This window comes from Corvus cornix, chromosome 1 (assembly GCF_000738735.6).
Source record: "Corvus cornix cornix isolate S_Up_H32 chromosome 1, ASM73873v5, whole genome shotgun sequence".
NCBI lineage: Eukaryota > Metazoa > Chordata > Aves > Passeriformes > Corvidae > Corvus > Corvus cornix.
The window spans coordinates 86,612,189-86,628,683 of NC_046332.1; the positions used below are offsets into that span (position 1 = coordinate 86,612,189).

The 16,495-nt window shown below is 39.4% G+C and overlaps 1 protein-coding gene across 1 annotated transcript in view; it reads left to right on the plus strand.

The window, feature by feature from the left end:
• TMEM131 (transmembrane protein 131) overlaps positions 1–16,495 on the plus strand; it is a 94,467-nt gene that overhangs the window by 74,347 nt on the left and 3,625 nt on the right. Inside the window, 13 exon segments of the mRNA XM_039548392.1 lie at positions 551–737; positions 1,796–1,981; positions 3,949–4,107; positions 4,692–5,287; positions 8,411–8,586; positions 9,796–9,923; positions 11,246–11,370; positions 11,518–11,676; positions 12,350–12,524; positions 12,843–12,964; positions 13,072–13,168; positions 14,287–14,384; positions 15,600–15,763. Of these exon segments, the coding sequence (XP_039404326.1) occupies positions 551–737; positions 1,796–1,981; positions 3,949–4,107; positions 4,692–5,287; positions 8,411–8,586; positions 9,796–9,923; positions 11,246–11,370; positions 11,518–11,676; positions 12,350–12,524; positions 12,843–12,964; positions 13,072–13,168; positions 14,287–14,384; positions 15,600–15,763 (2,372 nt within the window).

The following is a 16,495-nucleotide window of genomic DNA, read 5'->3' on the forward strand; positions in this document are numbered from 1 at the left end:
CAGACATTTCTAAGGTGCTATGTTAATTATTATCTGAGATTATTCTGCTTTTTTTGAGGGGTGAGTAAGAAAACTTGAAATAAAACTTAGTCATTACCTTTTACCTGTTGTGATTAGGGATTTTTTTGCTAATAAGACGTGTTGTTAAGCCATGTATTTTTATTTTTAAGACACACAAAGAAAAAGGAACAACCTGTTTTAATTCTTCTCTTGCTGGGACTATTCACATAATACCACAACATTAGGCAGTACATCAAAGAACTTTGCAACTTAGGTGATATCTTTGTGGGGTCTCAGTGCTGTCAGAAGTTAGGGGGTTTTTGGTTTTTTCCCTCATGAGTTAGAGGGCTCTGGAATTGTACAAGTGCCCTACCTTGACAGTGATGGGAATCTGGCTGCAGAGATATGTTTCCTACAAGTTAAAGTTTCCAAGGACCTTGCTAGTCCCCCTTATGCTGTAATACTGACAGAACTCTCTTCTGCTGTAGAATATGAATATAGTGAAGGATATCTGCTTAGCATAACACTAACCACTGCTGTTTGCTTCTAGAAATGAAATACAAGGAGCCGAATTTCACACTGAGAAGAACATTTAAAGTGGAAAATACAGGGCAGCTGCAGATTAATGTGAAAACTATGGAAATCAGTGGCTACACATGTGAAGGATATGGATTTAAAGTAGTTAACTGTCAGGAATTTGCACTAAGTGCCAATGCCTCTAAAGACATTGTCATATTGTAAGTGTTTTTTCTTAAATCTAAATGGAGTGTTGCATTTGGAATTTTAATTTTGTTTCAGAGAAAAAGTCCCTTGGTTAAATTCTGAGGGCTTTTTACTGAAGTTTGAATGTATGGGGGGTTTATACAGTATTACACAACTATGACATTTTCTCTCTTCTTGCAAACACTATTTGATTTTTCATACCATGTTTTTGTGACTGGCTATAGTATTACTTCTATTACTATCCAGTAAGTATAACTTGCTGTGCTGGAATATGTTACTATATGGGGTTATATTAATTTCCCTCTTTTGACTTGTGAATGCACATGGGACCTAGACCTACATATCGCTTTGGTGCATTGCAGTATGTAGAAAAGAGCCTTTGGTATAAGGATTGTTATTGTAATGCACAGCATTTTAGTCTTGAATATTTTGTCTGCTGCCTTAATGATAATGTTTGTGTAATTCTGTCTGTTTTTATTGTAAAAAAATCTCTGCACCAAACACTGATCTTTTAACAGTGCTTTTTTGTAAAGTTAACTATTCAGAAAATGGTATCTAAAAAGTTCAGAAGCTGCTTCTGTTCTGCAAGTGGATGTATGAAATATTGCTGCAGTGAAATAGTATTTCACTAGTATTTCTGCACAATTTTAGTTTGTGATGAGACTGTGACGTAGTGGTGATGCTTTTGAAAAGTCACGTTTGTGACTTAAAGGTGAAGTGTTTAAAATATTTATAGCTCACATAGTAGTTGGTTCCATTACTTACTTAGATCTGCTGTTAAATTTTTACTGCATTCACAGCTTTTATTAAATGGTGGTAAAACCTTATTTTCAGTTATTATAACTTTGTATGGTACCTCAGGAGTACTCTAGTATCAGATGTGTTAAGCATAGGTGTTAATGAACATAGTCAATTACATCACGGAGATTTGAAAGATACACAAGTATTTTTAGGCTGTGTGGTAATTGGTTGAGTTACAGGTTTTTTAATTTGTAATTTATGTTATAAAAATTGCCTCAAACCTTTGCACTGTTCATATGGAAAGTTCTAATGTGCTTTATGCTGTTTCCAGGTTTACACCAGATTTCACTGCTTCCAGAGTTATACGTGAATTAAAATTCATCACTGCGGGAGGCTCTGAATTTGTATTTATCTTGAATGCATCGCTTCCATATCACATGTTGGCAACGTGTGCAGAAGCACTGCCCAGGCCCAACTGGGAACTGGCACTGTACATAATCATCTCAGGAATAATGAGGTAGTGTGTGTGTGTGTGTGTGTGTGTTTGTTCTTACCGTGGTACAGGCACGAACTACCGCTGCTCGAGCACGGGTTACGGAGAAGCACGTGTGTATTCAGCACATGCAGTAATTGTTGTAAAATAAAACAGGCTAAAAGGAGATCAAATTAATAAACACTCCTATAGATTGAGCCTGAACTGTTTAAGGCAGAGGACTACTGACTTTCTGCTCAAACCACGGACAAAATAATACACTTCTTGCTTGAACCTATTTTCTTAAGTGAGATACATACTCCTGTTAGTCCTGGTAATCTGTAGGGGTTTTGATAAATAAGGCAAACTTGAAGCATATTAGGTATTAAAGCACTGTTGGCAGTGAATTCTTGTAGAAATGTAAGCATCCTTCTGGAGTATTGTGCTTTAGAGAGATATGAGGCAGTGACTGTAATGAGCTTAGCAGATGCCTTGGATGAATTTAACTTTGCTGCCACTTGTTATGTGACAGACAACTGGTGATACTAATAATGGGATTTCTAAGAACCTGAAGGACATTGTTTGCAACACTGCACACTCACAGGTTATGTAGTAGGATATCAATGCATGTTTTTCCTCAGCAAACAGATGTGTCAATTATACCTTGTTGAATTAGGAATTGAAAATGCCACCATTTTCATAGCCTTAACCTCTACTTACCTTTATTTGAAATTAGAAGTTGTAAACCCTGTGTCCCTTCTCACCTCTTGGATATGAAACACCTTACCCCACTGCTTTTGTGCAGAGAAAACCCTAGCATGGAAACTTACCAGTATGAGTTTTTACCTACCAGTAGCAACAAATGCTGGTTTTCTTTTCATTAGTGTTAAGTTTATATCTTAGTGTGAAATGTATTGGCACTGTAGATGCCTCTGAAGAAAAAGTGTTCTTTCTGTGTGCTGCAAATCCAAAGCATTATCACATACATGTCATATTCCTTTTTTTTCCCCCCCCCCACAGTAAGTTACTGGCTCTTCCATTTTGCAAATGTTCACTTAGGTTGTCTTTCCTTGTAGGGATTAACAAAAGAAATAGAGAAGATAAAGTTACAGCCCACTTCATTTTCTTTTTTGACTCTTCAGCACTTTCCTAAGTAATGCAGTGTTTAGTGAGTAAAGTGCATTTCCCAAAGTAAGAGGAAAATTTCTGTTATTTAGGAAATTTTGTGTCATCGCTAACACTGCATTACTTAAAGTGCTGAGTGAGTACTTGTGTGGTCTCCTTCTATATATGTGCTAGAAATGTATAGGCTGAGTTTGTTTTTAGTTCTTTGACAGAGTAAGTGATGTTTGTCAGCTCCTAAGTGTAGTTTGCTTGGATAATTTTATATGTGCTGTATTTGTTAATTAGACTTTACAAAGAATAGAGAATACTAACCCCTTCCCTTACTGTACCTTTTTCTAAAAAATACAAAAATACATCTTAGCAGCAAACTAGAGAAGATTTCTAATATATTTCGTAATAGTCCAAGATTTCTGTGCATAAACTGCCTCTAACTTTTAGGATGCCATCATGTATGTGTTTGCTAGTTGCCTCTAGAATAACTCTTCCATATCATTGCGAAGTTATCCTTAATTTCTAGGAGTGAGCACTAGGAGTTCATATAGTCTGTGTTTTTTATCTTGATAAGGTGGTGTTTATTTTGGCCTACCGTAAATCACTATTGGTTTGAATAGTTACATGCTTGTGGCTCCAAGTTTTGAAGTCCAGCTTGCTTTCTTTCGGATTTATACACTTGGCATCTAGCTTCCATTCTCAGTGCTGGTGATTTGCATATCATGCCAATCTTGTGTATGTTATATTTCTATCAGACGAAATTGTGGTTTGGATGCAATTTTCAGTGTTTTCAGTACAAGACACAAACTTTCTGTCCTGTGTGATTGGAGTCGTTAGTTTTTAAATGCTCAAAACTAAGAAATAAATCCTTAGATGACTGCCTTTCTTCTCTGCAGTGTACTCTTTCTCTTGGTAATTGGAACAGCCTATCTAGAAGCTCAAGGAATTTGGGAGCCATTTAGAAGACGCTTGTCCTTTGAGGCCTCAAACCCTCCCTTTGATATGGGAAGGCCACTTGATCTCAGGAGAATAGTTGGAATTTCATCTGACGGAAAGTAAGTAAATGTTTGGGCTTCTTGTGGTACTTTTCCAATTTATTTCTTCTTTAGTTATCAGGCCAGTAAGAAAGTAATACTGCTCTGTAGAACAGGTGAATGAATAAGCAGATCCTCACAGTTGCTTATAAAAAGATGACTCGAATGAAAAGATTAATTTTGTGATTGTGAGGAATATTCTTCTTTTGGAAAAAAAAAGGAAAGAAAAAAAAGAAATCCACCAAAACCCAAACCCTGCCAAGTTTCCTGTTAATATTTTCAAAAATGAAATGTATAGACTGCAAAAAAAATTTCAGGCCAGAAGTTCCTACCTTAGGTGTCTTAAGTAAAGATTGTCTCCTTTCAGTGTTCCCTTCATCATTTATACCAACAGTTATTTTACTGTGTTTTCATTCCTATGTACAGCGGGCAAGGGAACAGGAAATGGTAAAGCTACTGATTTTCCAAACCAGTTTTAGGCATTTTTGCTGGTCGTAAGCCTAGAATAGTGTAGTTCAAGGCTTCTTTTGGATATAGTGATTCTCTTTTCATGGTGAAGAATGGAAACATTGTTGAGTATGTTTCAACATGTGTTATTCTTCCAGCTTGAATACACTTGGATCGGATTCTAATCACAGTTCATCCAGAGGAATTTATGGAGCAGGCAGTTCGTCATCACGATCCAGTGCAGGGAATCATAAGCAATGCAATGCAACAGCACACCTTCACAGCAATAGAAATGCACCTGATGTTGAAAACATCAAATCCAAAACCAATTCAACTATACCTAACAGGACTTCAGCACAAGCAGCTTCCATGCAGTCAGTGAACAGAACAGGCCCCTTTACCTTGGATTCAGGTGCCACAGCTCAGACTCATGCCGCAGGCAAAAGAGCCAAGGGAACAAGGCAGAACCAGCAGCTGATGCAGCAGCAGACACCACCTTTGGCAGAGCAGGCCCTCCAGCAACCCCCAGCATCCGGGCCCCAGCAGCAAGAGCAACAGACTGAAAGTGCTTTGCCACAGCTCCCGCTTCTCGGCCCATCTCATGGCGAATGTGCCAGCAGCAGAAGGCACAGCTCGGAGGATTCAGATCTCACTGGGCTCATAGAAACTATGGAAAAAGACTTTGACCACCCAGAATCCCCTTCCCCTGATGTGTTTACAGAACAGCCCCCATCTCCACTAGCAAAAAACAAAGGTAATACAATTCTGCTTTAATGGAATGATTCACTGTGTAAGCCACAGGACAAGATTTAGTCAGCTGTAAAGGTTGTGTTTTCATAGTGTGGAAAGGGAGCAGCGTTTCTCTGCACTTCCCTGCCCTGCGCTGTGTCCCTGTGTCTTGAACACTTGTGTTACCTTATGGCAGTGAAGTTCACTGTGTGGTGCTAGCTTGTCATTCTTCCTGCAAAAACAGTGGCGTGTTTTGATGAAAGCAGGTGTGAATATCTAGACACCTGATTCTATGAAAAAGAAAAATGCTTTTTGTTGCCACTTCTTTGCCTTTGGGTTGGCAGCTGTCCCTCCCACCTCCATCGTTTGGACTTGGGGCTCAGGGCTAAGGAAGGGAAAAGGAAGTTGTCCTAGTGTATTGTGAAAAGTGAGGCAGGGAGGAGGGGTAGAGAGGGAGATGGATAAATAAACCCATCTGGTATTGTTTGGGAATGGAATTCTTCATGTCCAGACTTGCAGTTGTAGAAAATCCTTAATGTCAGGTGGTCAGCAAATTAATATAAGGCACCTGTGTCTATATATTGCATTCATTTTTGGATGAGGCTAGAGTTGAGTTGGACTTGTTTATCAGTCTTTCTGGTTATGTAGTGCTTAAAATAATGTACTGAATTTCATACATTAGATATGTTTAGACTTTTGAAATTATGTCAATTATTTCCTTCTTATGAACACTTTGTTAGAGTAGGATTTCTAATTATGATTTTTGTATTAGCAATTTCAGTTGCATCTCAGAGTTACTTGATTATTTAATCTTAATGTGTTTATTTCTAAATTATTTTTCACTTTTTGCTACCAACACTTGTACAGAATTGGCACTGGTACTGTGTTGCTTATTAGAGATAAAGTTAAGAAACTTAGTCGTGGGAAGGCGTATAAACACTGCACCATCTGTGAGATCATGCAGCACCAAAGAGGAAGGCTTCACTCTGTTAGGTGGTAATGAGTAGAAAGTTTGTAATTAGTTCAGAGTGGATGCTAGGATGCATTTGGACTTTCAAAGTGGAGACTCTGAAGTGATGAGATGTTTTGGTGTCTTGCTGAAATAATACTGCTCTGTTTCTGGGCTGTTTTGTTTTTAGTTTTCACAGCGGGAGGTGGCTGGGAGAATTAAGAGAACTGCCATCAGTTTGTCAGGTGTTCATTCCGTAAAGGCTAAATGGGACTCCAGAATGTGATGTGATGTGATGGTAGGGAGGTTTTATGGACAGTGTCCGTGTTGGCAAACAGTGCAGTGTTGGAGCTCTGGAAAGCAAAGTGTCTGGTAGTGAGGATGCTACATCCTCATGGGTTACATATGAGCGGGTGTGCAGTGGACTGATGCAGTCTATGTACTGAATGCCTGAAGGCACTTTTGGAGCACATCTTCCATTTCTAGCTCCCCTTAAGAAGCAGCCCTTGCACTTGAGAGCTTTTTGTGATGCAGCTGCACACAGTACATGAAGACCACCACGCTTGGTTTCAAAAGCGAATTCCCGCTCCATATAATGTAGTGTGCCCATTTCCATCTGTCCTCTTTAAAATGTAAAAATGTAAAACCATAGGGGGAGTTCCATAATCTATCAGCACCTACATACACACATGGGTATTCATCTTTAGATAAGTATTTAGAGCTAATCACAAACATTTGCAGAAGCAGCAGCTTCTGGACTAAAACTGTCATAAGACCCTGTGCAGAATTCCTGTCTTTATAGTCTTCTGTTTCAGCTTCCAAATACTTGGGTCCTAGCAGACTGCTGCGGAGGCTGCATTAGATTTTTGTTAAACAGCTGCTTTATGTTACATTTTAATGTCATGATAACATTTTATATAGATTTTCTAATTATGAACATTGAGCTGTTTAGCAATCCTGAGTGTAGATTACATTTTAAACAAATTTTGGAATGAGGCCTTCTGAGGCACAGCCAAAATGCCCCCAATATGCTGGAAGCCAACCTTGAAAAAATTTTCATAGGAAGATTTACTTGTATTTACATATCTATTTGCATTCATGCCAAAAAGAATATTTTTATCTCCAATATTTTTGTTGTTCTAGGTACTGAAAACACTGATACTTATGTCTTAAAAAACAAAGTTTGAAGGCACTGATATGTATCTGGTATTGGCTAAAATACTGAAGGCAAGTTTCTGGTTTGGTACAAACTTTACCATTTTGCCATATAAAGTATAACAGCTGTCATGGTGCTTCCAGTCTCAATTCCAGCTCAATCTATTACATATTCCAGAAGAGGCAGAATCCAGTTACTTGAGTACAGCAACAGCACAGGTTACTTGAGTCTTTATTTGAGAGAACAGTTAAATCCATTGAGGAGGTTGTATGCAGGCACTGTGTGGCTCATAAATGAGAGTGCTTATTCTGAAGAGTAGTATCTTAAGAAAGATCCTATGAGTAAAGGCACATACTACAGCTAGTAAGACATAAGAATGTTGTGAAAGCTCATGTCCTGTGAGAGCGTAGCAGCAGGCAATGCTCATGAAGACTCCACACACACACGTGCACAGTTGCTCTGTGTTGAGAACAGTACACGCTGTAGGAATAAAATACGTCAGGAGGAGAAAGTATAATTGGTGTGAGATTTTCAGGCATTGGTAGTTTGGGTTTTTTACCTCTTTGCTAGACAAATACTGTTAGTGGTTTTTCTCATCCACACTAACCTTATTTCAAGTTTGTGTTTTGTTGGATTTTTTTTCAACTGACAAGTGTGCTGATCATTTCTGTTCTTCATTTGTTTGGATGATAGAGCTTTTGCCATCCTCAGAAGTTTATGCTTAATGTTACGTGGTTAAACTGTCAAATTGGATTCTATGGTGTTTAAAAGGAATGGCAGGAACAGAGCAGAGAGGACTTATAGGCAACCAGGTGCCCACATCCACAGGCAATGGGGACACGGCTCAGGAGTGTAAATGTGATAGTGGAGTTCAAGGTTCTTCTTTTGCTCACATTTGGTGCAAAGGGGTAAAAGAGGTTGGTGTGTCATAACAGGCAACAAACTTCAGAGGCTTAATCACATGGGATGGCCTCCAAAATGAAGGGAACTAGCCCATCTCAGAGTACTGCTGCTGAGAATCTGAAGCACCTTTATCTTTCTAGGAAAAGGGAAAACAATTCAGCGCAAGGCTAAGCCACAGAAGAAGCGGGAAGAAAAGGACAGAAGAGGGAAAGGAAAGCAGCAGGAGGATGAGCTGAAGGATTCCTTGGCAGATGATGACAGTTCTTCAACCACAACAGAAACCTCCAACCCAGATACAGAACCACTTCTCAAAGAGGTATGGCACTGCTGAGAAAAGGAGGCCCTTGTGTAGCCATGTGTCACCTGTTGGAGTAGGAACACAGTCTCTTTCCCCCACACCATCCTCAGCTTTCATATAATACCTAACAAAGGAAGAATGTTAATTAAAAATCACTTTTCCTGATTCTTGCCTTCACTCTGTATCAAATCTGCACCTCTGAGTGTGAACATGCTTGAGTCCTGTAGTCTCAGGACTAAAAATTCCCAGGTGACTGTGGCTTGAATAAGCCAGCAGCTATCAGCAGCATCGTGGTAATTGTCTCCTGGCCTGTTCTATTTGCAGAATAAAACACCAAAGTGTGGACACTAATTTCATTCAATAATTGAGGTTCATGCTAAATCCATGCCTTTTGTCAATTACAAAGGCTCAGATCAATGGTGCTAACTTGTCAGCACATAGGTAACTTAATTACCTTATACAATACCCGTACCTTTATTTAACTTACTCAGCTCACATGCTCCAAGGTAATAAACTAAAGTCTACAATTTCTGTAGTGGTTGGATTGCCATAAATATTTTGTCCTAAAGCAAACTCTGACTAAACAAAGCAGAGGTAATGGCAAAGGGAAGAAAACCAAGCCTAAATTTTGATGTCTTAAATTTGAACTTTGTAAAAGACAGGGATTATAGCTGTGGGGGAAAAAAAAGGAAATCCGTGTGATATATTTTAAAGGTTATAGTTTAGTAAGTTGTCACTTGAAAATTACTGTTGATTTTTTCAGGGTAGCTATTTGAGGATATACTTGTATTTAGAAAGTCTTAGAAGTGTGGTTAAAGAAAATAATAAATTGAATGGTGAAGTTGCTCATATTATTTGCTTTGTTGAAGAGTCTATTTTAGGTGGCCTGGACTGCATGCAGCAGATGCAGTAAAGGTCTCAGTACAGAGCTAGCATCTTACTCAGTAGACTCAGAGGCTGTCGCCAGGGGAGCTGTGTATTTGCAAACATCAGATCTGCTCGAAGCTCATTAATTTGCTATTTTGATTTCTGCTTCTCCAAATAGAAAAAATACAAACCATATTTTATGGGTAAACTCTCTAAGACATAAAAAGAGACCTTCAATACTGCAAAAAATGCACGTTTTCCAACAGCATTCTTTTCTTAACCTTCTTTGTTATCCGTGTTCTGATGCAAGAGGGCAGCTTGCTTTTCATGATTATTAACATGTCATTATGTCTTTTACAGGAACCTGAGAAACAAAAGGGAAAAGTTGTAGCAGAAAAACCTGAAAATGAAACAGTCCCAGTAAAACAGAAAACCAAAAAAGTGCTTACAAGTATCAAGAAAGAAATCCCTGTAGATGTGAAAACCAGGTAAGCATAATGAAGGCTTTTTAGTAGGGAAAGTATCATGTTTAAAGGGAAGATGGATTGATAAGAATAACTGTATTTGACTGTTGTGGCTGCTAGTTTGGCACATGCCAACAGGTACCTTTAAGTAGCTTCATCTTCCTTCCTGATATCAGGGAGGAATATCTGAAGCTTGCAAATAATAAATTACTTAATGGAAATACAGCACGTAAGTGAGAGCTAAATCCAGCAATGAAAATCAGGCAAAGCAATGTTAAGGTTTTTATAACAGGTACTGCATACAAAAAGTGGGGTTAATGTTTCTAGGGGCAGCACACTGAGCCCACGTTAACGTGAGTGCCTTCAGCTGCCCTTGGTGAAACTGCAGCCATGGTTTCCTTTTTCATCATAGAGTAAGGTCAGTTTTGGATACATTATTAAAGGAGGATGCAGCCACTGCCAGTCCCTGTTCCTTACTGGCATGTGGTTGATTGCAGAGTAGAAATAAGAGGAAACATGAAGAATCTTAATCTTATTATAGCTAGTTCATTCCAAAATAGTATTATGAAATCGGATTGGTGTCCAAGTGCCACAAAAGTAAACTTTACCAAACAGAGGTATGGTATATCAGCTGTGTTTTTCCTGTTGTAATTAATAGTAGACTGAGTTTGTAGTTAGAAGAAATCAGTTTTCTTCAAAGTATTTCTGAAAACATTGCCTGGCAAAGTCTCCTCCTTATTTATTCTTACAGTTGTGTACTTTGCTTTATCTTACAACTCATGTGTTTATTACATATGACAGTTTTCAAAGTCCACAATGAAAGCTGGCTTGGAATTCTGCAAGAAACGGAGAAAACTGTTCCTCCCTAAAATGTTTGAGAGACAGAATCAAATACCTGGAGAAAAAGAGCAATATACAGCCAATTGAATTTGGTGGTGCATTTGAGCAGTTTTATATTATTGGTTAAGAAACAATCCTGTACATTTAGGGCAATAGAATATTAGGAGCATGGGATCTAACAGAGTAGAAAAAGGGCAGTTGCCATTTCTTGTTGTCTCTGTATAATCAAATGGGTTTTGCGATCCTGGAGCTCCCGGGTGAGATCTGCTGCTGGAATGTGAGTGAGCCTAATACATGTGTGGAGCAGTGTGGGTAGAAAATGAGCCAGGGCTATGAAGGGTGGAGTTGCATATAGAAGAAGTACAAAACTCTGATTATTCATAAGAAAGCCAAAGGAGACCAATATTTTGTGAGACAGTATGGCCTGTATATATATTTTTTTCTTTTTAAAAAGTGCTTTTCAGTACTTCAATGCTTTAAAATAAAATAATTCTTTTTTCTCTCAGTCCCTTGGAATTGTCTTATACTCCCCCACTGGAAAACAAGCAGCGCAAAACCTTTCCATCCAAGATCTCTACACCACACCTTTTGTCAAGTGGCTCTAAATCAAGAAACCTCCCCAAAACGAGAGGTAGTGTGAAGGTGTTTTTTGTAAATGCCTCAATGATTTTATATCATTGTCTGTAACCCCTCTTGAGTGCTTAATTCTAAGTCTGGTATGAGAAGAAAGCTAATCAGTTTATTATCCACACGCTTGGTTTTTGTTTTGTTTTAATAGGTCCAAGCAGTAAGTTAATGGAGAACAGACCATCAGTATTAGCAAAATTTCTCCCCAGTGGTTCTGGACAGGAGTTAGGAAACACCAGCAGCTCAGAAGGGGAAAAGGATTCTCCACCACCAGAGTGGGACTCTGTGCCTCTCCACAAAGCTGGCAGCTGTAAGTAATCACTAGACAATGGCAGAATGAGTGTTCTGCAATTAATATCTGTAGATAGGCTTGATCTGTTTATAGATCTTCCTGTCTTTTCACTGCATAGCTGAACTCAGTTTTTCTGCTGTAGGCCCCCATATTGATAGCATCTGGTATGATTTGGGAGGTTTGAAAATGGTGTGGGCAGAACATGGGTCACTCTGCAGCTCTCCAGTGATGAACAGGATTCAGAAGCTGCTGGGGAAATTGAGAAAATGAGAATTACTGCTCAAAAAATATGTATTTTCTACAGTAGATGGGGTTTTGCCCATCAGGTCTGCTCCAGCCAAATTTGGAACCAATGAGATTATTTGTCCTTGAGAGGGAACACTGAAAACACCTTAATGCAGTGGTTAGCTTGGGACACTGTTAGAATCTTTTTGGTTGCATTGTAAATCCCTTGTGTGGGAAACAACTCATCTTCCTCCTGGTTGGTTGTGTTGCAAAATAGTCTCTCTGAAAATAAACAGTAAACCTGAATAACCACAGGTGAACATAGAGAAGGAGCTGCTGCTTCCATCACTGGGAGCAAACAGCCTTTCAGAATTCCTCCATTTGAACAGAAGGGATAGCAGAAGTTTGAGAAGCCTTTGCTATAATGTAAATACTACAGGAAGATGTTCTGTGTTTCTCTTTATAGCTACAGACAACCTCTATAAGCTCTCTCTGCAAACCCTGAATGCAGACGCTTTCCTGAAGCAGCGCCAGCCCTCTCCAACACCCGCCTCTCCATCTCCCCCTCCTCCTCCCACATCCTTTGCTTTTGGGCCACGAGGAGGCACTTACAGCAGCATCGTGAACAGCAGCTGCAGCAAGTGAGTCCAGATCCTACCTCCTACTGATTTCCCAGGCACCAAGCACTTGTGGAACTGTGCTTAACAGAGGGCATCTCCCTATTCCCAGACCCATTTCCTCTTCCCATGGAAACTGCTTTTCTGCAGATACACCGCTGTGCATATTTTGCCTTGCTGTACAGCTTGGTAGATCAGAAAAATGTGCAATGACGTGAACTGTTGAGCTGTTATAAACATTTTCTTGAATGCTAGCTTTAATTGCTGGGTTTTTAATCAAACTGCTGAAGTCCAAAACCTTACTCTTTTTTCTCTCTATTTTTTGTTTGTTTCTCTTTTTAGTGAAACAAAAAGCAAGCAGTCCAATGGTACCAAACATAAACTGGCAAAGGCAGCTTCTCTTCCAGGCAGGAATGGAAACCCCACTTTTGCTGCTGTAGCTGCGGGTTATGACAAAAGTCCAGGTACTAGAACCAGTTTGGAGTTCTTAATAATTCTAAATATTTCCTGAATAGTCTGTTATTTTGCTGGGGTTTATTTTACTCCTTTTTTTGCATTCGTATTCTTGCAGGTGGCAGTGGTTTACCAAAGGTTTCTCCAAGCAAGACTGATGTTTCCAGCAATATCAGCATTTCCCACACAGTTGTTGACAGTGATGGCTCTGACAGGTAATTTTTATATTCTCTAGGCAAATACCTGGACCCCTAGAAAAGAAGATTGAGCTATTAATGGCATTTTGAAGGGAGTGACAGAATTCATTCTGCTTAGGTTTTTTTGCAACTATTTTTTAAAGTCTAGGCACAGCATCTTCTCACCTTGCAGAAAAGTTTAGAAGTTGCAAGTGACTCAAAAGTAGAGAGGATGTTCTGGATGTGATGGGAACTTTCTCCTCCTCATTCCAAGTAACTCAACCATCTTGTGTTCCTGGGCATCCAAACAATGAGGAATCAGCTTGGCTCTCTCAGTACTGAGGAGGAGTGTGTACCAAGGTCACTTGAAGGTTCACAGGCAGAGTTCCTCTCTGTACAGCAATACCTTCCACTCCCCATTTTAACACCGAGACCAGAACTGTCAGTGGGCTTTGTGTTTTCAGTAGGAGCAGGATAGGGCTGCACTCAGTCACATTCCCCAAGGCATATCCCTTCTGATATTTTGGCAGTGAGCCCCTGTCTCAGTTGTAAAAAGCAGTAACCTTTCTGGAGTAGGAAAGAGACTTGAATTCAAGTTTCCATATGCAAAGGAATTGCTTTCTGAGTGAAGTTTGTGCGTTGAAGTTTTTGTTTGTTTTGGTGGATGTTTAACACTGGTTCCAGTTAACTCATCTGTTACTTTTAAGAAGCTTGTCCATGAGTGTATTTGTATTGCTTCCAAGTGACTGTAAATTTTATCTGCTTGAGAAAAAAAACTGTACTATGGCTTGGACTCCATGAGTTTTCTGAAAAACTGATCAAAAGAGCTATGCTCATATTTGATGCTCATTCTACAGATTAAAGAGCATTGTGTCTGTATTACTGTGTTACTCCAAAGTGAGTGTATACACAGGAAAATGGTATTTCACCAAAATATTTTGTTAAAACAAAACCAAACTGATTTCCTAACTCATGATTGCCATTAAACATATATTTAGTAAATGTTTAACTATATCTTTTTATATAGCTATATATAAAAAGATATAGTTAAACATGCATGCACACATACATTTGTATATAGATTAGTAAGTTAATACTGTCAAGAGTACTGTGTTAATAAGTTGTGTATTGCCTTCCTGTTTCTCCATAAAATGTAGTTCGGGCTTGTGGAGTCCTATCAGCAATCCCAGCAGTCCCGATTTCACACCTCTCAACTCCTTCTCTGCATTTGGACACTCTTTTAACTTAACTGGAGGTGAGTTTTTCTGTTCAAGTATTTTTCTGTATTCAAATACAGGTAGAGAAATGTGTCTTCATTCCACTGGTCTAAGTACAGACAGTGTTTCCATCTTCACTCCCAAAAGGGAAGACTATGTAGGAAAGTGTGTTAAAAATTTGGTGGTATATTCTGTTTCACTCCACAGAAAGTCAGTGGAATCTCACATAGTGTGTGGGCTGAGAATGCTTGGGTTTGGAGTTCCTCTGTTTCAGTAAAAATTCTTGATTTTGGGGATTTTTCTTAGTCTTCTTTTTCTCCATTCCTCCCTCTAAACTTTACAGTCCCACAAATGTGCCACAAGGCCTGTGGTTTCCTGAGCATAAACACCTGCCTAAAACCATGGCTCTGTTAAGTGAGGCAGTGGCCCAACCCTCGTGTTGCTTTCCTTTCGTGTTTTCCTGCAGTATTTGTATAGCTGCAGAATGAACTGATGCATGCTAAACCCAGCAATTAATTACTGTATTTAAATATTTGGATAAACTTCCGTAAATGAAATTGAGATGGGCAGGCCTTGGGATTGCAGGGCATGGATAATCTGTGTACTTAGGAAGATTTGTGTACCATACTTGGGCATGTGGGGTGTGTTTTGAGGTGGCTGATAAGCAAAGCAAACTGCATGTGGCATCAGTGTCTGCTGAAAAAATGCTATCTACTGCAACAGTTTGATGTCTGCTGGAAATGCAAACAGTGGCAGCTGCTGCTGTGGGCTTCTTTTTTCTTACTCAGCAACACTTTGCACCCGTGGCTCTGAGGGACACCAGTAAAATACCCGGGATCAGTTCCGTGTGGGAAGTGGGTGATCCACAACTGCTGGTGCTCCCTTTTCCTTCTCATAGCAGAGATGGGGTCGGGGCTGGGGCTCCTACCAGGAGTCACCTGGGAAGGGAGTGCTACAAAGCAAGTGAGTGCTGCAATTACGGAGAGCTGCCAGGACTCTGAGTATTGCTGTGCTTAGGCTGGCACTGAGTTTCCCACAGCAAATGTCCAACTCTCTTTCCCCACTATAATCATGACTAACTTTGTAGCCCTGTCTGAGGCTGGTCACATGAGATGAGGTCTGTATTGTGTGACCTCTTCTAATCTCCCTGTAGCAGAACCTGCTAGAAAAATATGAGGAATAAGTGTGAAAAGTATTGTTCTTGGAAAAAGAGGAAGAGTAATGTACTCAGTTTTATTTCATTTTATTTTTAGAGGTTTTTAGCAAGCTTGGTTTAGCTCGATCTGCTTATGGGCAGGATGTTCAGAGAAACTGGAATGAATTCAATAATGGTCCATCATCCATCTGGGATCCTTCAGCTACAGATTCTGTACCCTCCTGGCCAACAAGCTCGAGTTCCCCAACTCATACAACTGCAGTAAGTATTCATTCCAAATAGTGGTTTATTACTGTTACCAACCTGTTCTGTATGTGCCATCTAATTTAATTCAGAAGAATTGAGGGTGAAAAGACATCAACTGAAGAATAAAGGAAGAGGGAATTTACACATATTCATCTTGGTGTAGTTAAGTTGACATGGCTGTTGGACAAAGAGTTATTAGTCCCTCACTTGCGGATGATGAATCCATGTACACTGTTTCCCATAAAAATATTTCTCACAAGAGCACCTTGCAGCACTTAGAAAAGTGTGATCTGCTCCCACATCCTTCAGGTTTGCTCCTGTGCCTTAGCTGGACACTGCATATGTCACTTCCAGTTTGATAGGCAGTTGCAAAATAGCCAATATGGTAACTTCCACACTTTGATTCTGCTTTCTGAATCCAGTATTGCACCTGTTTGTAAATTAAAAAAGGTCCCAACAAAGCTATTAAATGACCTTAAATATATTCTTTTCAGTATTCAGAAACACTAAAGGACTGAACATAAGGTGAAGTCTTTAAATTGACTGCTAATTTCGATGAAGGTTTTGAGTATAGCAAAAGAAGAAGAAAACCTCCAACTTTACAGATTGTAGTGCTGCACTGTCATCCTTGTGTCAGACTAAAACTTATGCTGCAACAGCTGTCTTCACTGCCAGCTGAAATCCTTCTTCATGTTGACTTCTGAAAATGTTTTTGTAGTAAGAGGCAGTGTTTACTTCACCTGGGAG